At 46.3% G+C, this 26,210-nt stretch overlaps 1 protein-coding gene across 1 annotated transcript in view; it reads right to left on the reverse strand.

Moving 5' to 3' along the window:
- DNER (delta/notch like EGF repeat containing) overlaps positions 1–24,929 on the reverse strand; it is a 254,998-nt gene extending 230,069 nt beyond the window's left edge. Inside the window, exon 1 of the mRNA XM_090269254.1 lies at positions 24,654–24,929. Coding sequence (XP_090125380.1) covers positions 24,654–24,929 — 276 coding nt within the window. The remainder of the gene's footprint in view (positions 1–24,653) is intronic.
- Positions 24,930–26,210: the final 1,281 nt, after the last annotated feature.

The raw sequence follows: 26,210 nt of genomic DNA on the forward strand, positions 1-26,210 counted from the left end.
CCAGATTGTCACTCTATACCCCGGTGTTGCTCCCTTAAGTCAGTTATGTTCTAGAGAAAGGAGTTTGGCCCTCCTAGAGAAAAGCACCCAAACTCACAAAATCGGGCATTCTGTAGCATGTGTGATTTCTAGTTTTCCTTAAATAGTAAGTTCCTTCCTAGTAACATCAAAAAAACCATCATCTACATTTTCAGTTACTTTTTAAGTGAATTCTACATCCCTTGCTATAATTACCCAGCTCTGTTCCTGAATCCCGGCGGAGCCTACACCACCATTCAAGCGGAATGAGAAAGACTTAACAAGGGTTTTCTAGAAAACGCTATTCTTTCAAATTTTTTGAATCCTTACCCCAAATCCTCATTGAAATTCAGCTGAGTTCATTAAGTAGGTTATGGAATACTACACCTGCACTAAAAGTCGTGCATCATGTAATACGTTTATAATTATGTATTTATTTAGTAAATATCATCTTGAGAAATTAGAAGCAGGCATGACAGGTTGGCAGATGCTATTCACACATTCTAGAGAAAAAACTATGCTAGAAGCAAACAGAAATCGTTCAAAATGTAAGCAAAACAAGGGCTGGAGAGAGGGCTCCTGAGAAGAGAGGAGCGTTCCAACGATTTCAAGTCTCAAGGCCGCAGCTGAAGGCTGCCCTGCATTTAGAGTCATAATGACATCTGAACAGGTGAGAGCCTATTTCCAGACTAGTTTACAAATTTACCGCCCACTCTTCCCCCACAAACCCATTACAAAATTCAGCAGACCCTAGATCGAAATTTCCTAAGAAACCTTAAACATAGAAATTTTTAATTAAAACTTGGTTAGAATTTATTCAGCTTTTAGTACTTTGGCATAAAATTCCACATATTTTAATTACCATAACTAAAGGCAACTTCCATTGGTCTGATAAGTTTTCTTATCTAACTGTAGTCTAATATTACACAGAGGTTATTAAAATGCTCATGAAGATTCTAATCTTATTTTTTAATTATTCTTACTGATATAATCAGCTAAGCAAGTGGCATTTTATTTTTTAATTATATTTTATTATGCTATTACAATTGTCCCAATTTTTCCCCTTTGCCCCCCTCCCTCAGGCAATCCCACACCATCGTTCATGTCCATGGGTCATGAGTATACTATAAGTTCTTTGGCTTCTCCATTTTCTATTCTGTAACTACCTATTTGTGCTTCTTAACCCTCTCACCTCTTCATCCATCCCCCACACCCCCTCCCATCTGGCAGCCATCAAAATGCTCTTCATATCCATGGTTCTGTCTCTGTTCCTCTTGTTTACTTAGTCTATTTTTTACATTTAATTATTGATAGATATGTATTTATTGGCATTTTATTGTTCATAGTTTTGATCTTCATCTTTTTCTTAAATAAGTCCCTTTAACATTTCATATAATAATGGTTTGGTGATGATGAACTCCTTTAGCTTTACCTTGTCTGGGAAGCACTTTATCTGCCCTTCCATTCCAAATGATAGCCTTGCTGGGTAGAGCAATCTTGCGTATAGGTCCCTGCTTTTCATGACTTTGAATATTTCTGGCCTATCCTTTCTTGCCTGCAAAATTTCTTTTGGGAAATTAGCTGATAGTCTTATGGGAACTTGCCTGTGGGTAACTAACTGCTTTTCTCTTGCTGCTTTTGAGATTCTCTTTATCTTTAACCTTTGGCATTTCAATTATGATGTGTCTTGGAGTGGGCCTCTTTGCATTCATCTTGTTTGAAACTCTGTGCTTCCTGGACTTGCATGTCTAATTCCTTCATCAAATTAAAGAAGTTTTCTTTCATTATTTTTTCAAATAGATTTCCAGATTCTTGCTCTTTCTCTTCTCCTGCTAGGCCCCTGTGATGCAGATGTTGGACCTCTGGAAGTTATCCCAGAGGCTGCTTATACTGTCCTTGTGTCTTTGGATTCTTTTTTCTCGTTGTTCTGGTTGGTTATTTTTTGGTTCCTTATGTTCCAAATCATTGATCTGATTCTCAGCTTCATCCGCTCTACTGTTGGTTCCCTGTAAACTGTTCTTTATTGTAATTAGTGTATCCTCCATTTCTGACTGGATCTTTTTTATGCTGTTGAGGTCCTAAGTTCCTTGAGTATCCTTACAACCAATGTCTTGAACTCTGCTTCTGATAGATTGCTTATCTCATTTTGTTTAGTGCTTTTTCTGGAGTTGATCTGTTCTTTAATTTGGGCCATGATTCTTTGTCTCCTCATTTTGGCAGCCTCCCTGTGTGTGTTTCCACATAATAGGAAGAGCTGCTATGACTCCATGTCTTGGTAGTGTGGCCTAATGTAGTAGGTGTCCTGTAGGGTCCAGTGGCACAGTCTCCCCTATCACCCAAGCTGGCTACTCAAGGTGCACCCTTCATGTGGGCTGAGTACACAATCTTCTTATAGTTGAGCCTTGGTGGCTGTTGGCAGGTCAATGGGAGGGATTACCCAGGCCAGTCAGCTGCAAGAATCAGCTGTGACCACTGTCCACCAAACTCCAAACTCCGTGGAGGATCAGCTATGTGGAGGCAGGTGGTGGTGCTCCAATGTGGTCTGTAGCTGTCCACTGGGTGCATAGGATCTGGGGTCTCCCAGGGGGTGCAGGTCAAGGTCAGCTCCCACCTGTGTTTTGCCCACGACCACCCTACCTGAGCTATAAAGCTATACACAATCTGAGATGGCCGCTACTTGTGCTGGGCTTGGAGATTCCCAGGCAAAGCCAAATTGTGAATCTAGGCTGGCTGCTGCCAGTGCTGGGCCTGGGGGCACTTAGCAAGAGGTATGTGGACTAGGGGCTCACTGAGGCTGACTGTTGCTTATTTGAGAGGATTTAGTAAGCTGTAAAGCATGAGTCAAAACCAGCCTTTCATATGTAAAGACAGCTACTCAAACTGTCAGGGCCCATAAGTTGCATGGGATGGAGTCTCAGGAGATCTCCCGGGTGGGGCAAACAGTGTTAGCCAGGTTGATGGAGTCTCTTTGGCTCTGTCAGCTGGGAGGGTTCAGAAAAGGGACAATGGCCTCTGCCTACCTTTCTGTCCCCCAGCTCTCCCTTTAATGCCAGACACTTCAATCCCTCCCTGTATGCCACTGGTGTCTTTCAAGCTGCTATTCTGGTGCTGAAGCTCAGAGGGAATAAGTCTGAGCAAGTCTGTGTGTGGGTTCTTTAAGAGGAACAGCTTGGGACTCCAGAAGTTTCTTCCATCAACTCAATCCCCCCTGGTTTTTGCAGCTAGAAGTTATGAGGACTTATCCTCCTAGCACTGGAACCCTGAGCAGGGGGGCCTGCTGTGGGACTGGGGCTCCTTACTCCTGAGACATCCCTCCTGTCTTGTTATCCACCAGACATGGATGTGGGACTATCCCATCCCGTGTCTTTACCCCTCCTATCAGTCTGGATGGATGTGGTTTCTTTAATTTCATAGTTGTCAGACTTCCATTCAGCTTGATTTCTGATAGTTCTGAGTGATGGTTGTTCTATATTTTAGTTGTAATTTTGATATGGTTGTGCAAGGAGGCAAGCCGTGTTTACCTGTGCCGCCACCTTGACCAGAAGTTGCAAGTGGCGTTTTGAAAGTTACACCTGTCACTTCATCGCAAAGCCACAAAGCAAGATAGAGAAGAGAGTGAAGGAACCAGAAGGTAATGAAAACCAGTGTCAACCCCCATGAAAGGTCAAGACCATGTTTATCAAGAGGGATAAGGGAATAGTTATAAATGTTATTGACTCCCATAAGACTGACCTACAAAACTGCAAAGATGGGCTACGATTGCCAGGCAGACTCGGGAAATACATTTATTTGGTGAGGCAGGTAATCATTTAACATCTCAACTGTAAGACGTTACAGCATGGAGTTTGACTCTTATTATAGGTAAAGAGATACAGAAGAAAAAAAACAGACCGATGACCATGGATCCATGAACTGAATGTGAGGTGGTCAGTGGGCAGTTCTGACACATAATTTATCTCCCTGTCACACCATCCTCTGGGATGCATATTCTCCTGTTTTATAGGTGAGGAAACGGAGGCTCATGTCACAGTAAGGAATTCTGCAATCGGAATTCCAAAGTGATATTCTTAACCTCAACACTTTGCCGCCTCCACACTAGTTAGAGTTCATGTCATTAAATGTTACCCAGCATTCACCAAGAAATTGTAAAATCTATAAATTATGAATGGCAAAGAGTGTGAGCTAAAGAAGTCTCTCTTTTCCTCAATTTGCAAATTGGCTGTGTTTAAAATTTTGTTAGATCGGTTGTTTAGAAATCAAAGCACATTTTCCTAAAGAAAAAAAAAAGGGATAGGAAAGAAAAACAATTGGGTTATCAGGTGAATCCAGAAAAGCTAAATTCTTGATGATGATTAATGGTGATGATGATGGTAATGATGATGATGATGATGGTGATGATGATGGTAATGATGATGATGATGGAGATGACAGTGATGATGATGATGATGATGGTGATGTGATGATGGCGATGAAGATGATGATGATGGTGGTGGTGGTGGCTGTGGTCGTGGTGCTGATACAAGCATGTGTAGGCACTCATCCTGTGCCAAGAACCCTGCTGAGTACCCTTTCCAGTCTCACGCCTATGCCCCGCCCTTTGTACACAGGGCCAGTGGTTCTCAATCAGAGGCATTTTTGTAATGTGTAGGCAGGATTCTTAATTGTTGCAATGTGTGTGTGCTGGGAAGGGAAGGCAACATTTGATGCCCAGAGACTGGGAAGCTGAACTCTGGTAATACGCAGGTTCCTGTAAACTGTGACTTTGGTGGCAGTCAGTGAAGGCTGAGCAAGCTTTAAAAACTGCCCAGTTTCCCAGAGAGGGACAAAGTGGCACTGGGACCTGTGTGACGCCAGGAGTGCTGCTGCCGACCCAATTTTTCTATCGCTTAAAAGAAAACAAGCCTCCTATCAAACCTGGTCTTCACGATGATGACCTACTTACAGCCCACAGTTCACGACAAATCAAAGCAGCGTGGGCTATTTTCCAACTGAAACTAATTTAAAATAATTTAGTTTTTGAAGAATTATAATGAGAATCCACAGGTGAAGATCATTTAGATGAAAGCTGTTCTCCTGACCTAGTAAAAATAAAGAGACTGAGCACACAGTTTGGAATAGATGTGATTTTCTAGAATGCAATCTGGATAATCACTGAATTATGATAATCATTCTGGAGCACGTTTTTATCTTTGTTGATTTTTCCCCATCCACCGGGACCATGGCTGTACGAATAATAATAACACAAGTTTAGAGGGCGCTGGTCTTCAGTTGCTTAGCAACCCACAATTCCGAAGAGCATGGAGGATAAAGGGCCCACTGGCCAAATAAGGCCAACTGCAATTCGACAGTTATTTAAAAGTTTTAAAATGATTAAAACGACTCTGTCTAAATAAAAGATGCCGATGAATACTTCACAGGCTAAGTTGTAAGTTTTATTTCTATCATGCCCTGAATTGGAAGCCAGAGCTGATCACCAAATGAATGACACAAATGTACTAACCTGAACAAAAATGTCACGAGACCAGGATTTCACGTGGCTATTTCTGAATGTCGTTGTTTCTTCTCTAGCAAAGCTCTTAATGTTGTTAGAAAAATTAAATTTAAAAAATGCACGTACATTACAAAGGCCAGTCCCCCTCTGGCCGTGCCTGTCCAATAAACACTGGCTGTCGCCCTCATTGCCATTACGACCATGGCCAAAAGGGGAATGGGTAAACTGGCTGGGCAGAGAATTTAACAAGAAACATACATCCCACAATGGGCACTTCCCACTCATTTCCGTGATTATAAATGTAGGGGTCAGGTTATGTACTCTTTGTCCTTTCCTTTACGGTTTTTTTATTCAACAAATGGTCACCGAGCAACTCCAGGTGCCAGGCACTGTACCAGGCACAGCACAAACAACTCCTAGTGGACATGGTGACTGTCCTCACGGGCTCTCCAGGGAACGGAGAGAGGAAACTAGCAAACAAACACAAAATTATAAGTCATGACAAGAACTGGGAAGCAAGCAGGGGTCTAAGATCAGTATGAGGTGGTCAGAGGAGGACTGTCTCAGGAGCCGATAATTCATGGATATATGAAGGACGCACGGCAGAGCCAAGGGGAGAGATCTGGGAGGGGTGCGAGGGGAGAGCAGGGACTTCATGTGCAAAGGGCCTGAGGCAGAAAAGAGCTTATATGCTTGTGTTGTGAGTCTCTCCCAGGATGGGCTGTACATGGCAAGCTGGGGTAAGAGGGGGATTGGGCAGGGAGAGGGACCCGTGTCCTTACAAAATTACTAACGATTGCAAAAGTGCTAGGATGCCCCACGTCACATTTTCCCTTCCCACGAAACGCAGGACCTATTGTGGGGATGTTGCTGCTCTGCCCACCATTCCCACCCCATCCCTCCCCTCCCCTCAAGTTCTGAGTCAGCTTTCATCAGCATTGGCACGCCCCCTCTGGACTCAGAGAGGTGACGTCCTGGGACGCTGCAGCGCTGTGGTCTCTGGGGTGGAGTGGCCCATGGAAGACATGGATCGAGGCCAGCGTGACCAGGTGCAGGTAGAAATTCAAATAAACCACCAGAGGCAAACCCCGGCGACATTCTGCTGGGACACCTCATTCTGACCCTCCCTCGGCCCCACCTGTGCTCAGGGACCACCAGGACCTTCTAACCGCCCACCAAGAAGCCTTCTGCCACCTCCCCCCACACTTCAGACCCCACTCGGCCGCCTCTCAGCACCCAGTCAGCTACAGAGCTAATCCCTGGTAGGGGGGTAACGAGTGTTGACGGCTTAATGCCACATGGCCACCTGAGAGTCTAGGTACGGACTTCCTGGATGTCCCTGCTCCCCGAACCCAAACAAGCGACTTCAATCGTGGAAATCCGAGTCACACCAACGTGTGAGGGAGGAATGTCTTTCGTAAGCTTGATCATCAACTCCCTTTGAATCACAATGAAATGTGTATAAATTACATAGTAAACAAAAATGTTTACATAATTAAAAGCCATGGGGCCCAACTGTGTTTAATGCCACTCTGACAAGGGATAAAATGTATTTTCTTCCAGTCGTATTCTGTGCCCCTCCACCTAACTGTGATCATAACACTGGCTCAAGTCATCCTCTTCATTTTCATTTAACATCATAAGCACAAAGTTGTCTTAAAATGTCCTTCACAGCGGCTCTGTGAGTTCTATCGGAGCGAGACTTATTGTACTGACCATTTCACAGTGGACACAAATATCAAATCATCGTGTTGTGCATCAGAAACTAACATAACATTACATGCCAATTATACCTCGATTTTTTAAAAGAATCTATCATAGAGCTATGCCATTATTTAGACACACTCCTAACAGCATGATATTTAGGTATTTTCTAACTTTGGACTATTATAAATAATGTTATGGTGAGTATCTTTGTTTATAAAATCTTGTTCCAATTTCCAACTACTTTCTACAGACAAACTCCTCAAAGGGGTATTAAAGAGTCAAAAATGTTACTGTTCTTGCTCCATGCTAATTGCCTTCCAGAAAGGTAACCCCATTTTCACACCCAGCATTACCTTCCACGGCCATTTCACTTTAAGGGGTCTATCTTTAATGCAATTTAAAATTATCTTACTGTCACAATATTTTAGTATCAGTCGCTGGCAAATTCAGTCATCAGGCCAATAGAGCGATTTCACACAATATTTGTGAATCTGGCACAGCTTTCGGCCATGTGATCTCCAGATGGAGTCTCGGTCAATGTGATCTTAACTGCCATCATTTCTTACCGTTCTTTCCGTCCTCTTGCTGCGGCTGGTACGTCGCACTGACCAGCAAGAGCTTGGCAAGTGTGAGCTGTGATGTAAAACCTGCGCCAGCGCTCCGCCACGGTGCCCGCCCATCAGCACGCACACTGGCGGGGACCCTCCGCTCTCCCATCGAACCCGCTTCAATGATACTTCTCCTCAACACCTTCGCCAAAATAGCACGCTCTGGGTGTTAGGGGTGCCTGCAATGTCAGGACACGCCAAGTGGACCTGCCTGGAAAAGTGCGGTCCTGTCCGTCCGAGCACAGTCACGGAGCGTCCCCTTGAAAGCCAAACTGCCCGCCAGTCACGGGTGTCTGCACGGGCCCTTAATCCGACCCGCCCCGGGTGCCTCTGCAGCCATCCTCAGATGGGCCCGAGGCATGCGCGCAAACGGGAATTTTTGTAGCCTCGGCAGCGTTGCGCAGGCCGCTCTCCTCCTGTTTAATGGTGGAAATTCACGGGGCGAAAGATGAGTTTCTCCAGCATCGACTTGAAACCTGAGTTGCCGCAAAGCGTGGGCTGTTGCAGCGGCCGGACGTGTCCTGCGGGAACCAGCTTTGAGTTCCTGGGATTCCGTGTCTGTCGTTTGTGGCAGGTGCCACGAGATGGTAGACTTGGTTCTCCTTAGGACCTTGGCCTTCTGGGCAGCAAGAGGAATCCTTAATGAAATATATTTCTAGGGCTGTGACCTCTGATCGCACATGAGAGAGTTTAGTCTCCAAGACTGGCTCCTGGGAAACAGTAGAAAGCATGCGTCTCCTGAGCACACACACTCAGAATAGATTCCAGAATCTCGGTTTAGCATAAACACTGTCAGCCTGTGGTACCTACAGTCCCACGGCGCATCCTCCCTGCCTCGTCCCTTCCCTCCTGGGCCCTGGGCCAAACGTGTCTTTTCCCACCTTGTAGAGAGTCAGCTGATCCCTGCTTCGCTTCTACCAAAGCCACTGAGCACGCGACTTTGGCAGAGCCGTGACTTTCTAACAGTAAAATGTTTGGAGATATTTTTCCCATCTAAATATACGCAACGTCTAAAACACTTAACATTTACCTCGGCCTTAAAGTGGACTGATGGAAAAGCATCAAGATGACAGTCTTCAGGTCAGCACACTAGAAAGCACAGCAGAGGTGACCGGGCCGAGTGGGGGGCCAGAAAAAGACGCCAGACCCACCGAACTCAAATCAGATGAAGAGGAAATGCCACTGCCCGCTAGTGTGGAAGTCCCTTGCCACCTCCTGAGTTCTAAAAGCACAGACACGAACAGGCACACTCCCTTTAGCGCGGGGAGTGGAGGGGGAAGGAACACCAAAGGCGCTGTCACTCCACAGAACAAATTTAAGAGCTCCTACCATCGACGTGATTGCAGTTTCAAAGGGACCTCGGCGAGCCTGGAAGCAAGCCTTCCGTCGCTGAGATGAGGTTAACTGAGTCCCAAAAAGGTTAGGTGATTTTCCCGAGGTTCTGCTGCGAGCTCATGACAGTCTGTCCTCTGAATCCCCCATCCAGGACCCCTTCCAGCTGCCAGCCTGGTACCAAGACGGGAAAGTCTGTTCTTCTGTGCGGATGCAGGATTCCTAAAGGCAACGCGCTTCGGCACGTGGGATGGGAGTAATTATTTTTGAAGGCTGCAATCATTTCCCTTCAGCGGCTCATTGTTGTCTCGGGCTGTTTACAAGTGTGTCTTCCAAACGAGGGACCCCACGTTAAAGTCTCTTTTCCACTCTCAGATACCAGCTAAGCAGTTACACAGGCGGTCAACCAACCCCAGTAATTTCCCCAAAGAAACATATGCAAGACAAGAACGTGTCATGTGTATTAATCATCTGTCAAGTTCTGTAGGAAATAAGGCAAAGAGGGAATTACCAATCAAAACCCAACTGGTCTGGTTCAGGCAAATAAGAAATATCTTGCTTTCTCTCTAGCAACAAAAACTAAAGTCTGGAACACAATAAAGCAGTGGATCCAATCTTGAGTCTGGAGAGAGATCGTTACGAGTCACGTTGGCCCTAGCAAAAGGCTTCGTTTACGCTCTAATATTGGTCTTATGACGTATCTTAATTCGCCAATTAGAGGCGAGAACCACGCTCATCAGTGAGAAGAGTGACCAACGTATCATACAAGCAGGATTTAGTATGAAGACAACTGACCTCCCACTGCAATGATTCTCATTGAAATTCAACACAAAGGTGACAGAGACAAAAATAAGTCATCCTCGTTTATCTATTCCAGTAACCTCTGCGGGGGACAGTGAGTAAACATAAACTGCTTTACCTGTTGCTTTTAGAGGGGCCCAGACTTAAAGAACCAAGAAAAATGTACCCTTGGACGCCCTGTCGGAAATCTATCAGATGAGTCTACAAATATTTGAGTCCATTTCCTACCGGGTTTAAAGCAAGATGCACAGGGGAATGTATCTCCTTTAAATGGGGCAAAGTCTTTCCTACAGATACAGAAGCTGCTGGGGGACAGAAAGGAGACGGCCAACGACGGGTCAGGGCCGCCCCTGTGTTCGGACCGCACCTGCCTGGCTGGGGCTTATACAGCGACCACAAGAGATGCACTCTAGTACCACAGGTGTAGTTTAGAGAGAGAGGAAGTGAGGCTCTGAGTTGTTAAGTAACGAGTCCCAGGCCACAGACCCGAGATTCAAACCCCTGAGTGCAGTGAGCGGGGGGACTGGGCAAATATGAGGGCAGGACGGGAACAGAATCACCAATTTCCATTTGGTCATTCCTCCCCGTTACCCTGCCACTCCGCTCAGGTAACAGACCAGCATGACTGGAAGAAACCCAACCAAGCTCCCAACCAAGGAAGCAGGGGAAAGTTAATGTCCCAGAAGCGGGAGGGGGGTCTTATTTCTCAGTCAAGGGAAGGGAATGACACAAAGACGTGCCGTGACCTACGCGAGTAACCTAGGCCCTCCAGCGGGTGGGAGGGGGTGCGCCACGTTAACTTGTTGCTCAGACATCAGCCCCAGGGGTTCTGCTGCAACGGGTCTGGAGTAGCACCCAGGCATCTGCATTTTTAAAGCTCACAAGGAGCTCACCGAATATGTTGCCAGGGTTGAGAAGCAGTAATGGAAGGAGAGGGGCTGTTTTTTGCCCTCTTCCCATAAAGCAAAGTATGTCTTGCAGAGAGAGGTCTACTCCAGAGTCCTCAGGAATGACAAACAGGACCTTTGCTCGTCTATAATCTGAGTAGCTTTGGACAAGCTGTGCATCTTCCCGGAGCCTATTTTCCCATCGACCTAAAAACAACAGGGTGAGGAGAACACACCTAATTCAACTCAGTTTCCCTAGTGCCAAGGCCTGGCTGGAACCGGCGTTTAATAAAACTTTTATTGCTGATCCGAGTGGCCAATTTCCCTGCCAGCTCTGTCCTTCCATTCATTCCCTCAACAGACATGAATACTATGAGCTTTGGACACGCACTGTTCTGAGGGCCTGGGTCATACTGTGAAAAGACAAAGATTCCTGCCCTTGCGGAGTTTAAGCTCCAGCAAAAAGGAGACAGCCTGTAAACATGGGCCCCAATGAAAGTCTCAGTCACACCGCAGGGAGAAGGGGACGAGTGCTATGGAAGAATAAGCCATGGGATGGGCTCTTCCCGTGCATGCATGTTTGTGTGTGTGCCTGTCTGCACAACTTAGAATGACTTGTATGTCCGACCGTCATGTTTATCACAGGTGTTAAACCTCATGATGTGGCCAAGTTTCCTCTTAGCGATGCTCGGTGGATAAGAATCAATGTGTTACACTAGATTTGGGGTCACTGAAGTTTCAGGGCTTGTTTTTTAACTTCAATTTTAAACTTTTGTTTCCACTCAGTTGGACGAACAATCCTGCTGAGAACAACCAAAACCTGGGCAAACATTCTTTAAAGCTCTCTGAAGAGGCGGGGGTGGCATCTCACTGTGACTGTTGATTTGCATTTCCCTCGTGGGATGTTGAGCATTTTTTCATATGCTAGTGTCCATTCATGTATCTTCTTTAGAGAAACATCTACGCAAGTCCTTTGCTCATTCTTGAATTAGGTTATTTTTGTGTCATTGAGTTTTATGAACTCTTTATATATTGTGGATATCAACCTCGTATCTGATATACTGTCATATAACTTGCAAATATTTCTCCCATTCCAAGGGTTGCCTTTTCACCCTGTTGATACTGTGCTTTGATACAAAAGTTTTTAATTTTGATGAAGGCCAATTCATTTTTGGGGTTGCCTATGCTTTTCATGTCATATCCAAAAATCACAGCCAAATCAAATATCATGAAGTTTTTCCCCTATGTTTTCTTCTAGAATTTTGTCATTTTAGCTCTTACCTTTATGTCTTTGGTTCATTTTGAGTTCATTTTTCTGTATGGTGTGAGGTAAGGTATGGGAGACCGGTCTGTGTAGCATTGGAAACTGTGGCCGCTGTGTAAGCTAGGATGATTATTTGCGCCCATGAGTCTTACAGATGGCAGGTTAGCATGCTCCACTTGCTACACTGTCGCTCCCACACTCTGAAGGGCGTTAGAAGAAAGATAAGCAGACCATGTACTCTTTGACACTAGTACAGCCTGCTCTGCCTGCCCTGCTTTTTATAGCTCCTGATCTATATCAACGGAACGTCTAACTCCGGGAGTGTAGTCTAAACTTTTGCAACGTACTCTGGCCTTGAAAGTCAAAACCACTTATTACTACATGGTGATTCATATTTCTCTCTGTCCTTGCTAATGATAGTTAGGAGGGGGGCTGCCTCCTCGAGTCATGCATTTCTGCATGTAGCCAACCTAATAAAAACTTGGACCTAAAGAAGTTTCAACAGTGATATCCTCGGAGAGATACTCCCCTCCTCTCTCCTCAGACATAGCGCCTCTGAGTCCGTCATTTCATCCGCGTCGGGGATCTGCGGGACAGGTACCCCGCAAGTGGCTCCTGGAACGGGGACCGGTGAGGACTCATGGGAAAGCTATTGGCTACCACGCGGACAGCACATCAAGAAAGGAGGGAAGCATCCTGATCAGGGAAAAGGACATCTCAGGGTAAGGGACGGCAGCACCTCTCATTGGTAAGGTCGCCAGCATGCTCAGTTAAGAAGAAGGGGTTCGTTTTTTTGCATGTGGACATCCGGTATTTCCCCCGCCACTTGCTGAAACCCTTTACTTTTGAACTAATTCCTTGTACCAAAGTATGAAGCAAATTAAAGATTAGTGCTGTAGTGGGAGTCCCAGGGCAGATCCATGAAGAACTGCAGCCTACCTGGTCCGTCTGAAAGGATTCCCCTTCTGCCAAATCTCACAAGATGCCTGGGAGCTGAGTAGTGGTGATCCTGGCTAGCGCCAAAGCAAACCAGAAAAACTACAGCGTTGTGGTGAGCTGCACAGATTTCTTTGGTTTATAGCTCATCTCCCACTTACTGTGTGACTTTGGTCAAGTTACTTAAGCTTTCTGTTCTTCATTTTCATCTTCTATAAAGTATGCAAGGCTGTCCAGATCATAAGTGGTGGCAGGGAGCTTGAGAAAGGCCTCTGGCATCTGGCTGGGTGACCTTCAGACACCCTGTGCAATCCCCTTCTCTCAGGCCCTGGCATCCAATAGGGACATTCAATACATCACCAGGAGAAATGGAGACTCCCCAGTAATCAATGGGGGGTGCAATACGATCTGAGCTGACTTGTTTATTAAGAAACTACCTCATGTGGGTCTATGCAGAGCACATCTCTTGCTAGTTTTTAATGAGCCCAATACAAATGAGACATTCTAGTGGACTGGGGGGTGTGACCCTTGTATTGGATGATGAGCCAAAGTAGGGTTGGGGCCTGGAGATCACCTGTTGCTTAGCAACCACCACCAGGCTCCTTGGTTCCTACAACTGGACCTACTTAATGTCCTCAGGGATTGGGATTTGGGCAGTGTTGTTTAGAAAGCAGTGGGAGCTGGGTGTTTTGTAGGATCAGTATGGTCTCTAATGCACAGACCCCCCAACACACACAAACAAAAAATCAAGCACCTTCAGGGAACTGGCAGTACTGGAGACGGTGGATATTTTCCAGCCCAGAAAAGCTCAAAAAACTGAGTCTTCAGATCAAGAGCTCAACGTGAACTTCTGCTTACCACCTATCCCTGCATTCCAATGATCTGGAGTCTCTCAGGCCTGCCTGAAAGAAATCCTCTTTAAGTATATGAGCACAAAACACGCATAGTGTCCACGGACGGTAAGGGAGGCAAGGGAAAGCTCATATAAAATCCAACTGGATTTTTAACAAGGTGCCAGCATCATTCTGAACATCATTTCGAATACTGTTAAGGCTGAACATAATCATCACAATTTCTCTCCTTAAAGAAAAATAGTAATGACTTCCCTTCTGGTCAGTATAGCTCCAACCCCTCCACCCATGACCACACCCCCCACCTTGTCTTTGTAAAAGAAAAAACTAATAACATTAAATTTGCTTCTCTCCAGCTAAGAGCTTATTTTTTGGGCCTCATAGAAATGTTATTAGTTCCTATTTCTCTGTCTCTCTCATTATTTCTCTCATGATGAGGCTTTTCTACAGAAATAAAAGAATTCCCTTTTGCACAACCAAACACACACACAAAAAAAACATTGGCCAATTTTTAAGCGTGAAACCGAAGACAGAGAACCACAAAAATCTCTGGTCAGGAGAAATGAGGTTGTTCCCAAGGGGAAAAGAGCTAAAAATACAATCTGGAGATAAAAGCATAAGGGAAATTTGCATTTTGCTGAATATTAAGATGAGACTTTTTCTGCCCAAGCCCAGATGAGGAACGCTGTTTGAAATCAGACCATTAACCATCAAGAACTTTTAAGAAATGCTCTATTATCCAATAATGCCATTAAAATTAACTTGGTGATTTTAACAAAATACTAAAGAACCCATGCCAGTTATTAAAGGGAAAAAATGTGTTGAGTCGGTCTTTTACAAAAATAAATGAAGACTCTTACTAATATGGTTATAATATTCCAACCTCAGAAGAAGTCAAGATAAATTACAAGCATTTAAATATGATTTAGAAAATCTATGCCAACCCTTCTTAAAATAGGCAACCACTGGGGCTCTATTTAATTGTACATTCAAAAGAGAAAATAAGATCAGTCTTATCACTACAAATCCTGGCCAAAGCATAATTCTTCAAAAGCAAACTCCTGGCTCTAATCAGGTAATTCTTAAAATTCCATACTGTATAGCATCGGTATCAAACATTAGAGTTTTAATTAAAATATATCAACCACCCCACTGATGAGTTTGACTAAATAAGAATGCAAAACTATAAGCTTTTAAAGGGCAAAACAATCAGCATAAGTAGAATCCAAAGAAAAAAGGTAAATCAGGAAAAAAAATATTTATAATACAAAGGACAAAGGGCTACTGCAAATCAGTTTTTAAAAATGAGTAACCCAAAAGAAAACTAGGCAAAAGTAAGAACAGGCAATTCAAAAGAAATATTCTTCCTCTCTCATAATTTCAAAAATGCGAAGAAAACCAATCAGATACTATGTTTTAGCCACTGATGAACACACGAAAATAAATTCAACCCTGGAATACCAGTGTGGACAAAAATGTGGGTGAAGAGGCATGCTCTTATGCTGTTAGTAAGGATGCAAATATGTCCAGCCTTTTGGAATGCTAATTAAGCAAAATTTATTAGAATGTTAATGTGTGTAACTTTTGACATACATATATACCCACAAATATGTCATCATATGTTATATATGTGGTTATTGCACTGTTATTTATAATGGAAAATAAACACATAAATACACAATGGAATACTGTGTTTTCAGCCATCAAAAAGAAGGGTTTGTTTTCTGTTTTAAGACATGGTAACATGTTTAAGTAGCTTAAGAAAAAAGCGGAACAGTGTGCATAGAATGATCTAATTTTTACATGAAACAGGTGCATGGATATATGAGTATTTACATGTGTTTTGTATATGTTCATATGTACAGAGAGGAAAATGTAAACCTACACACCGAAATGTGAACGATTACTCGCAGAGGCATGAGATGAGCAGATAAGGCAGACAGAGGGCAAGGCAAGGTCATCAACGGACCGCTTCCGTCATATTTTCACTGGTGTTTAATGTCCTAACACAATATGACATTTGCCCTTAAAAGGGCCCATAAAGGTGTGAAACTATTAAGGAAATGAATATTTTAAATGCAGTTAATAAAATTTGTCTTATGTAATTATATGCCAAGAATTTAAAGTGCAGAAAAAAAAAAAAAAGAATTTAAAGTGCCATTCATGAAACCTTCAGAACAAAACTGAGAATTGGAGTAGGAATTAGTTAGGCCTTTGGTGTCAGGTTGCCAGATTTAGCGAATTTTTTAAAAATAGTAATGGAAAAAAAATAATAATAAAGATTAATTAAAAAAAAAAACAGAACTCCCAATTAAATTTGAACTTCAGAAAAACAATGTGCAATATTTGGGCCAAAGAGGGGGGAAAAGTTCATTGTTTATCTGAAATTCAAAACTAACTGACAGTCCTGTATTCTTTTCTGGCACCCCTCTCTCAGGGACACTTCGTGCTCCCAGGCTGGCTCTCGGTACGTGCCATGGTCCATGCCCAGAGTCCACCATGTATTCAACCAGCTTCCTCTTCCTCTATCCCAGTGGTTCTACTATTGGCAGAAAACTTCTTTAAGAATCTCATGAAACTTGTGAGCCATTCTCCAGGAGGACATATATATTAAACCACTGGCATTAAGGACATGAACATACTCTTAAACCCGTCTGCAGATTCCAGGTTAAGGATCCTGGTTTCTATCTAGGTGTGAAATGCTATGCTGATGTCTGGAATCCCTGCCATCTCACCATGTGCTTGGGAGAACTGCATTTTCCCACCTCCCTTCTATGCTCCTCTTAACAAGTTCCAAAGGATTAGAATGGCCGAACAACCAGGCAGTGGGGAGGCAGGGAGAACAAATTTGTAAAGGACTCACACAATCTGATTTCAAGACTCACTAAAACTACAATCAAGATAGTGTGGAACTGGCAAAAGGATAGCTATACAATATCAATGGACAAGAGGGAGTCTAGAAATAGGTCCACCTGTGTGCGGGCAAATGATTTTCAACAAAGTTACCAAGATAACTTAGTGGAAATCAGCAGTCATGTCAACAAATGTTTCTGGAACAATTGTTATCCATATGCCAAAAAGGAATAACGGTCACCCATACATCGCTCCACATACGATTATCTCAAAATGGGTCAGGGACCTCAACATAACAACTAAAATAATACAATTCTAGAAGAAATAAAGGAAAGAAATTTTACAACCAAGATTACTCTATCCAGCAAAGCTATCATTTGGAATGGAAGGGATGATAAAGTGCTTCCCAGACAAGGTGAAGCTAAAGGAGTTCATCATCACCAAGCCATTATTACCTGAAATGTCAAAGGAACTTAATTGAGAAAAGATCAACACTATGAACATTAAAATGACAACAAACTCACAACTATCAACAACTGAATCTAAACAATAAAAACAAAATCCAACTAAGGCAACCAGAACAGGAACAGAATCATAGGTATGGGGATCATTTGGAGGGTTATCAGCTGGAATGGGGGAGGGGGAGAAGTGGGGAAATGGTGCAGGGACTAAGAAGCATAATTGGTTGGTACAAACAGGGGGAAGTTAAGAAAAATATAGGAAAGGGTGAAACCAAAGAACTTATATGTACGACCCATGGACATGAACTAAGGTGGGTGGGATTGCTGGAGGGAAGGGGGGAACTGGAAAGAGAGGAGCAAAGAGGAAAAAAGTGGAACTACTGTAACAATATAATCAATAATACATACTTAAAAAAATTTTTGTGTGTGACATTGGGTTAGGCAACTATTTCTTAGGACACAACAAAGCACAAACCATAAAAAAAGATAAATTAGAAGAATTTTCTAATAAATATTAAAGATATTATAAATATTAAATATTAAAAATCTTTTCTTCAAAAAACAGTTAAGAATATGGAAAGACAAACCTAAGACAAGGAGAAAATATATGCAGGTCACATATCAAATAAAGAATTCGTATTCAAAATATAAAAAGAACCCTCGCAACTCATTTGAACAAACACCTTATCAAAGAAGAGGGCTGAAGGGTAAACAGCACATTAAAAATGTTCAGCATTGTTATAAAAATGCATATTAACACCACAATGTGACACCACTACACACCTATCAGAATAGCTGAAATCTAAATCCCCATACAGTACCAAAGAAATGACAAGGAGGAAAGCCATTAGAACTCTCACGTATCACTGATGGGAATGCAAAACGGTGTCACCATTCTGGAAAATAATTTAGCAGTTTCTTGTAAAGCTTCACGTGTACTTGCCACATGCCCCAGCAATCCCCCTGCTAGGGATTTACTCAAGAAAATTAAAACATATGTCCCCTTAAAGACCTGTTTGGGAATATTTATGGCGGCTTTATTCATAACCACCAAAAACCGGAAACCCAAATGGCCTTAATTGGAGAAAGGATACACAAAATAGCGGTATGTCCATACAATGGAATACTACTCGGCAATGAAAAGAAACTATTGATACACGCAAACATATAGATCAATCTCAAAAGTGTCATGCTAATTGGAAGAAGCACCCATGTTGTGTGACTTTATTTATATGGTGTTCTGGAAAAGCCAAAACTATAACGGCAGAAATGAGACCAGTAGTAGCCAGGCGCTGGGGCTGTGGAAATAGTTTACTCCAAAAGGCGCCTAAGGAAATAGATGGAGGTGAGGAGCTGTTTCGTACCTTAATTGTGGCCATAGTTACTGCCGGACAAACTCATAGAACTGGATGCTTTTAAGAGTAAATTTTACTGTATATAAATTACACCTTAATTTTTTTTTTTTAATCCTTCGTCTAAGGAACAATAGGGAAAGCAAGTCTGAAGTTGGAGAGTTTGGTTTTCTTTTTATGGTTCCCATACAACATCATTCCTCTCTAACAGAATGAGGATATATTTCGCCATTTTCCTGTTCTCATACATTCTATCTTGTTTAAAAATTAAGGATGGGGTTTTGCTCCACGTAACACATTGCAGAACTCTGACCAGAACACTGTGGGGAAGTAGCCGTTGTCCTTACTGTCCTCCCACTGGGCCGGGTTACTGCAGACTGCGGCTCTGAGTCCCCAGGAATCCAGGGATTGGATCGCAGTTGGGATGGCTTCCCCCACAGAACGCCTTTGGCAGGGGAGCTTCAGTCTGCCTCTGAAACCCAAAAGGAGCGACAAAGGCTCCCTTCAGGGACCAGACAGCAGCAGGGGAGTGAGTGAGTGCTGTGACCCTCCAGGCCACGCTGGCCCCGAGGCGCGGGCAGCAGAAGGCAGCAGACACCGGTCTCTTTTCCGGCTCCTTTCTTCTAAATATGTCCATTTCATTGCTCTAACCCTCACTCTTTTTCAAAAAGCCCTGAGCCTTTGCTCTCTGCTGAAGAAAGAAGGCCTTAAGGTTACACACACCTGCAGCGTCCCTAGGCACTAACACTGCCAGAACTGGGGCTGCCACCCCTCTTTCCTCTACGGCTCCCTCCGGCCCTCAGCCTGCAAGTGTGGACCAGGGAGCATTTGGAGGAGGCACGTGTAGCACAGTGATACACACACTGCACTCAAGGCCACCGCCCCGGGGCCCCGACAGGCTGCCGGGCCCCAGGGGAGTGTCCTTAGCCATACAGTGGACAGATGTATCCCCCTTAGAAAAATGGCAGTTTGTGCGTGCGCAGGGGGCCAACTCTGGGCCAGAGACTTTACTAGCTACTCCCTTTAATCCTTCCAACCATCCCACTTACAGCTGAGCAACTGGTCGAGTTAAGAACGCTTGAGAAGCTTGGAATAACTGCGTGGGAATTTTAAACCTCTCAATTCGCACCCAGGCCCCCACGTTTGTGAAAGCTCCCGGGTGATTCTAATAAGCAGCTGCAGGGCTAGGCACCAGTGCAGGGGGCCGGAGGAATGGGGGGGAAATAACACAACTGATCCACCAAACCTGGCTGCACTGCTGGGTTTTCTGTTTGGGGGGCAAGATTCTGCAGTCCCTGCCGCTGGGTTAAGGAGCTCTGACCTCAGCTGCCCCTGACCGGTAAGAAGATCTAAAGCTATAACTGAAGCATTCTGCTTTCTGACCCCAAAACCCTTCAGCTTCAGGCAGGTTTTCCTTCCTGTGTGATGCCTGGGACACGAGGGCCCAAACCCACCATTTGTGCCTGGCACCACGCCGCACGAGAAGCTGAAGCCGAGAAGCTAAAGACAGAAACGCATCATTGTCAGGTGGCCAAGCTGAGGAATGTGACGTGACCTACGAAGGCGCCCGATAAACAAAATAAGAAAATCCCTTCACTTTAGTAACCTCGCGGAGAACAATGGCTCCTTTCTTTCACTGAAATTGTTGCAAGGAGTTTGGCCAGCTTTCTTCATTCACGTCAAAGGAAAACTTGAAGTCACTGAACATTTCCTGAGAGATGTCTTGTTTATGTCACAATTAAAAGAACTGCACATTTATCAAAATTTTTCATTTTCTCAGCATATGTTGCAGCCTAACTCAGCCCAGGAGGGAGTAAAAGCTGACCCTGTTCACTGCAGAACAACATGAGGGTGGTGCCATCACGTTTCATAGAGGAAACTTATCCTCTTCTTCATATCCCTTGTATGTGCGCAGCGTTTCACTTTTTCCCAACACGCTTTAAAATTCTCTCTCCCACACTTCATTCCACTGATTGGAAAAAATGGACTATGTCCCCATTGGTGAACTGCATCTTTCCTATAAGGAAAAAAAAACAAGCAGTATCGGCCCATTTTAGAGATATGAACGGTGAGGTTCAAGGGTGTTCCATGGCTCTCCCAGGGTCACAGAGTTTATAGAAAGGCCAGAGCAAGAAGCACTGCTCTCGACAACTCAGCTAATAATGGGTGTGTTGGACATACGACAATGTGAGTGTGTGTGTGTGTGTGTGTGTGTGTGTGTGTAAAGAGCCCAGTAAAGACTGACAATGCAAAGAACTGGAATTCTTTGTTGTTGTTTGTTAGCAAAGTTCAATCAAAAATGGATTCATCTGGAGCAGAATGGTTGTTCTAAGTCAGCATGTTTCATCAGAAGAGAGGATTACAGAATGAGCTTAGAGAGTAAAATTAACTTGACTAAAAAGCCCCTTTTTTTCTCCGAGTGCAGAAATTGACACATTCTCATTAACATCCCAAATATAAGATTCCTGCAGAACATGAAATAAAAACTTTAAAAAATCAGGCTTCTGATGGCTTTGAGTATCTAGCAAAGAATTATTTCATTAAAATAAAAATGCTTTACAAGCAAATTACACAAACTTAAGTCATCCCTACCTTTGTTGGACGCATGGCCCAATAGAAGCAAGGCATTCCTGTACCACTCACTGGAGAAGAAAAATTGGTCCAGCAGCGGGCACCTCTGGCATCTGCCTGCTTCCCCAAATGAGCCAGAAAGGCAAGAGCCACCTTGATTTTTAAGAAGTTGAAGTTTCCTCAAACCCGTCAGATATACTTAAGATTCTTTTATTTACCGCCCATTTGCATGTCATCATGCAACTAGGACCCAGGATTCTAAGTCCGAGGTGAAGGTCCTGCTTGGTATGTGGCATCAGGGAGAATTCACTGTGTCTCTGTCGTTTTTGAGGCATTTTACCCTAACCAAGAACAGCCACGCAGGCTCAGTGTTTTCAGGCAAAGTCAGACACAGGAATCCCTCCGTGCCCTTTTTCCTGACAAGACACAAAGAGGTGATAGCTCTGACTTAAGGTCACGAAGCTAAAAATGACGGGGCCAGGGATGGACTTTCATCTCAGCCCACTCTACAGCTCTCCATCGAGCCAGTTACCTGGTTCAAATCCCAGCTCTACCCCTTACTAGCAGGGTGACCTTGAGCCATTCAACTTTTCTGCACTTCATCTATAAAGTGGGGTGGTTACAGCACACAGCTCACGGGACACTGAGAGAATGCGTAAGTGACATCTCTAAAGACCCTGAAACAGTGATGGCACATGGCAAGTGCTTGAGAAAAGTTAGCAGCCAACATCATCATCATCACCATCATCATCATCATCAGGTCTCTGCAGAGCTTAGATTTCCATATGGAATCCACTGAACCCTCATGACTGACCATGTTTAAATGTGTTAGAGGAATAGAAAAGATATGTTGTAAGTGTATGATTTTTAGGGCTGTATCAAATCGTGGGGTCTCAAAGTCACCACTCATCAAAACAAACTCCAGTGTCTACATTTGGCACAAGGACAGGATGGTACTTGTTCTTTCTATACATATGGAATGTGTGCAAAAGTTTAAAAAGAAAAAAGAGAAGAGGTGACATTTGCGGAGGTACTTGAGGTACTCGGGGATTTACCACAATTAAAGTAATCCTCCTCCAAACCCTGTTGTGGACACCCCACAAAGACAGGACAGTCACCCACTTAAATTCTGGTTTGGACATCAAGAATGAAAGCGCCACACACACCAACTGGGCATGAAAAGGTTTCTTGCGCACATAACGAGGCTCTCGGGGGACAGTGGGCAGTGCCCAGACAGGTCCACATTGGCTCGAGAGAGCCGGGAAGGAGACTGTCTTGGGGGTGCACTGCAGACGCAGGGAGGGGACGGTACAGCACGGCCTGGGGCTTACATGGCATGAACCTCTCACCAGCTTCAAAGGAAAGAGCCCCAGGCTTTGTGTCAGCTTGCCTAGACCTGGGGAGGGCAGAAGGGGCAGAGGGACGGCTGAGGCTGAAAAGCTGCCAGCAGTCAAACATCAAAAAAAAAAAAAAAAAAAAAAAAAAACAGAATCAGGCTCTTTGAAGATGAGGAAACAGGACTCAGTCCGTTTAGGTCACTTGTCACAGCAGGTTCAACTTCGGCCCTTCGACTTCAAACCCACACATCATCCCTTCACCCCAGTTCCAGGGTCCTGTGAGTTTCCGTCACCAGGTGCTACAAGAAGCATTGCCTGGCCCACTGGTTTGCCCAACACCAGTCAGCTGACCGCAGACAAGCTGGAGACAGCTGTGATCCATTATAACCCCAATGAGTGGGCCATGATTGACTTGGCTTCTTCCACAGAGGAGACAAGGGAGGGAGGGCGGGAGGGACAGACAGGAGAAAAAGAAAGGAAGGCAGATTTTGGAGTTTGGTTCTCACGTCGCTGTTGCTCATGCTTGTCCTTGTAGCTGAGGGAGGGAGACAGTTTAAAGGCTCCTCTTCACATACAGGTAAAATTCCATTTCCGGTTTATTCCATGAGCATTAGGTTCTGTTTCAGCAACCACACGCTCAGCAATGGCGAGCATCCATTTCTCTTATCTATAATTGAGTATGGGGAGGGTTTTTTTTTCTCTTCAATATCTTCACTGAGATCACCCCTTTATCCCACCCCCCATAGAAAACCTAAGTCTTGAGCATTACTGCAAAATCAGGAAAGATTAAATTTAAATTAGCAGGAATCAAATTTTCATGGGTTATAAGGCTCTGAATCATCTCCGTTAAGTTCTTCTGAGAAATCGAGCCGGATCAGGTTCCAAATTTGCTCAGCTTTCCTGTTAGAATTACAGTTACTTCAGCTCTCTCTTCAACTCGAAACTCAGACCGCCCAGTTCTGCATATGCTCAGGCGGGCAGCGTCCTCGCAGCTGAGATGGCCCCGGAATGGGAGTGACCCAAGAAACCCCATCTTTTAAACTAGCTGGTTCTGTATTGTTTGTGTACTGGTTTGCGACTCTTTTCTGAATGAACTGCATTGTCTATCAAACCACTACTACTCAGGGAAAAAAAAATCCTTATGCTTCTCTGTTAGCCATCTCCAGGAAGCACTAAAGAGGTCTTTGCCTTTCTGGAAGATGCCTTAGATCTATTTTTAGAGTCCCAAGAACAAACCTCAGAGTACAGTGATGATATTCCCACTCAGGGGAGCTGCTATGTACGCTACCCTGCCTCCTGTCTACCCCTGCCGTGCTCGGAATCATCTGTCTCTTTCAAGGATGAAATTCAGACATGAAAATACAACAACATTTGAGAGAAGCATTTAGGCCACTTATTTCTTCAGGAAGATTATTATAAATCACCAATCAACCCGGAAAATTAGTAAGCAATATTTTGTCCTAATGTTAGAATGGCTCCAACAGGCATTTCCCCAAAGAGTCATCAATCATGCCCCCGACCTACTTCGGACATCGTATCACACACACGCGCATTATCATTATCATTATCACCATCACCATCATCATCCCCTTTGAGGAAATTAAAGCTTAGAACCGGTGAACAAAGAAGAGCATGACAGTAAAAAGAAAGATAAATTCAGGTTGATAACTTCCTACTAACAAAAAGAAGAATCGAGGGAATAGCCACCTCCTGCCTCCCAAACCCCGCATCCTCGGCACACACGGTGTCCAGCGGGGCAGGGAGCAGGGGCCCCGGGACATTGCACACTGGGCAGGGGACGCTCGGAGCTGGGTCCTCTGAGCGGCCACCGCCGGCTCCGAGGCCACGTTCGAGTGGAGAGCGGCTCTGCCCGGGCTGGGAGGCGCGCGCCACGCGGTGACCAATGGTCGTATCAGGGGTACCGGGGCTCGGGTGGCTGCCAGGCCCGGAGCGGCGCGCCCGAGAGCACAGGCTGGCACGGCCGGAGAACCAGGGTGGGCAGGGAAGTGGCACCGGCAAGGTCAGCAGACCGAGAGGCCGGATCCATCTCCTTCCCCACGCAGGAGAAGCTAGTGTCCCGCACGCTGGAGCCCGCGCGTGGCAGCACTCGCGGTCAGCGAGGAGAGAGGCTGCGGGTCCCGGGCCGGTGCCCCGCCCCGCCCCGCGCCCGCCACGTCCACTCACCTGGCAATCCGGGCCGGAGACCCCGGCGGGGCAGGTGCAGCTATAGCTGGGCTCGCCGGCGGGAGCCGGGGACTGAGGGCCAGGCGCGGGGCGCGGGGTGCATACGCCCCCGTTCCGGCAGGGCTGCGAGGCGCACGGCCCCGGAGCGGGCAGCGGCGCGGCGGACACCGGGCTGGCCAGGCAGGCGCCGCGCGGCCCCGCGCCGAGCAGCAGGAGCAGCAGGGCCGGCGCGGGCAGCAGCTGCGCCCCGGGCGCCCGGGCGCGGCGCGGCGGCATGGCTGTCCGGGTGGGCACGAGAGCGCAGCCGGAGTCGGAGCTGGGGCGCAGGAGCGGCGGCGGCGGCGGCGGCGAGGGCTGCTCGGCTGGGCCTGGCGTCTCCTGCAGCTGCGGGAACCGCGGTTCCCGGGGCAACGATGGGCGGGGCTTGTGGGCGGGGCCAGCGGGGAGGCGGGGCAGAAGGGGGCGGGGCGCTGGGCGGGAGCGGGCAGGGGGCAAAGGGGCGTGGGGACCCCTCCCCGTGGGGACCTCTCCCCAGCGAGGTGTTGGGACTACAGGAGCGGCGAGGCGACCCGGGTCGCCCAAGGGGGAGGGTGCGTTCAGAGTCGTGGGCGTGTCCGAGGAACCCCGAGCGGGCAGCGGTGGCGGCGCGGGCCTGGCCGGGAGTCCGGCGGCGGTGCTCGGGAAGGAAAAGGGCTGAAGGGGTCGACGCCGGCGGAGGGGTGGGCTTTATGGGGCCTCCAGGTGCCCAGCGGCGTTGCGCCCCCGCGGGCGGGGCAGGGCAGGAGAGCCCGCTGCGCAACGAAGGGAGGCCCGGGCCCGCAGCTGCCCGCTGCCTCTTGGCGCAAAATCGGGGAGACTGCTGCAGAGCCCGGCCTCGCTCGTCCCCGCGGCTGCGCCCCCTCCCACAGCCCTCCCGGCGCACGCAGTCCTCCGCGCCCAGCGCCGATCCCCAGAACCCCGATCTCGCTCCTCTGCGGGGCCAGCGGGGAAGTGACCGCGTCCCTGCTCAGCTGCCCTCGGGCCCTTGTCCTTGGTGCTGACCGAGAAGTCTCCCTTCTCGCGGGCCCGGCCCCGCTCGCCACTCAGAAATATCTGACCGTGGCTCGTGGACGCTGAAAGAGGCCTCGGAATCAGGGTCCAACCCTGTCGTTGAACCAAGGGAGAAACTGAGGCCCAGACGGGCTGACCTGGAACCCAGAGGGTCACTTAACTCACAGCGTCCGCTTGAATCCCAGCCCAGGGGCTGTGAGTCTCCTCAAAGGGCTGTTCTGAACGTGCAGGTTTGGGAAGGTAGGGCGGGATTTACAATGTACAAAAGGGACATTCGCTGTGACCTGCTTGGGGTGGGACGGCGCGGGGGGAGGGGTAGTGAGGGGGAGGGGTAGTGAGGGGGAGGGCGAGTGAGGGGCTCCGCTCCGCGGCCCAGTTAGGCTGATTCTTGCTTTGACGGCCAGAAGGTCAAGCTCTGCTGAGCCAACGCGGCTCACCTGGTCGCTGCCCCCTGACTTTTCCCAACCTCTCCTACGTATAAGCTCCCTGGTCACTTGTTTTTAAGAT

This window comes from Furipterus horrens, unplaced genomic scaffold (genome assembly GCF_987537825.1).
Source record: "Furipterus horrens unplaced genomic scaffold, mFurHor1.1.pri manual_scaffold_1, whole genome shotgun sequence".
In the NCBI taxonomy this organism is placed as follows: Eukaryota; Metazoa; Chordata; class Mammalia; order Chiroptera; family Furipteridae; genus Furipterus; species Furipterus horrens.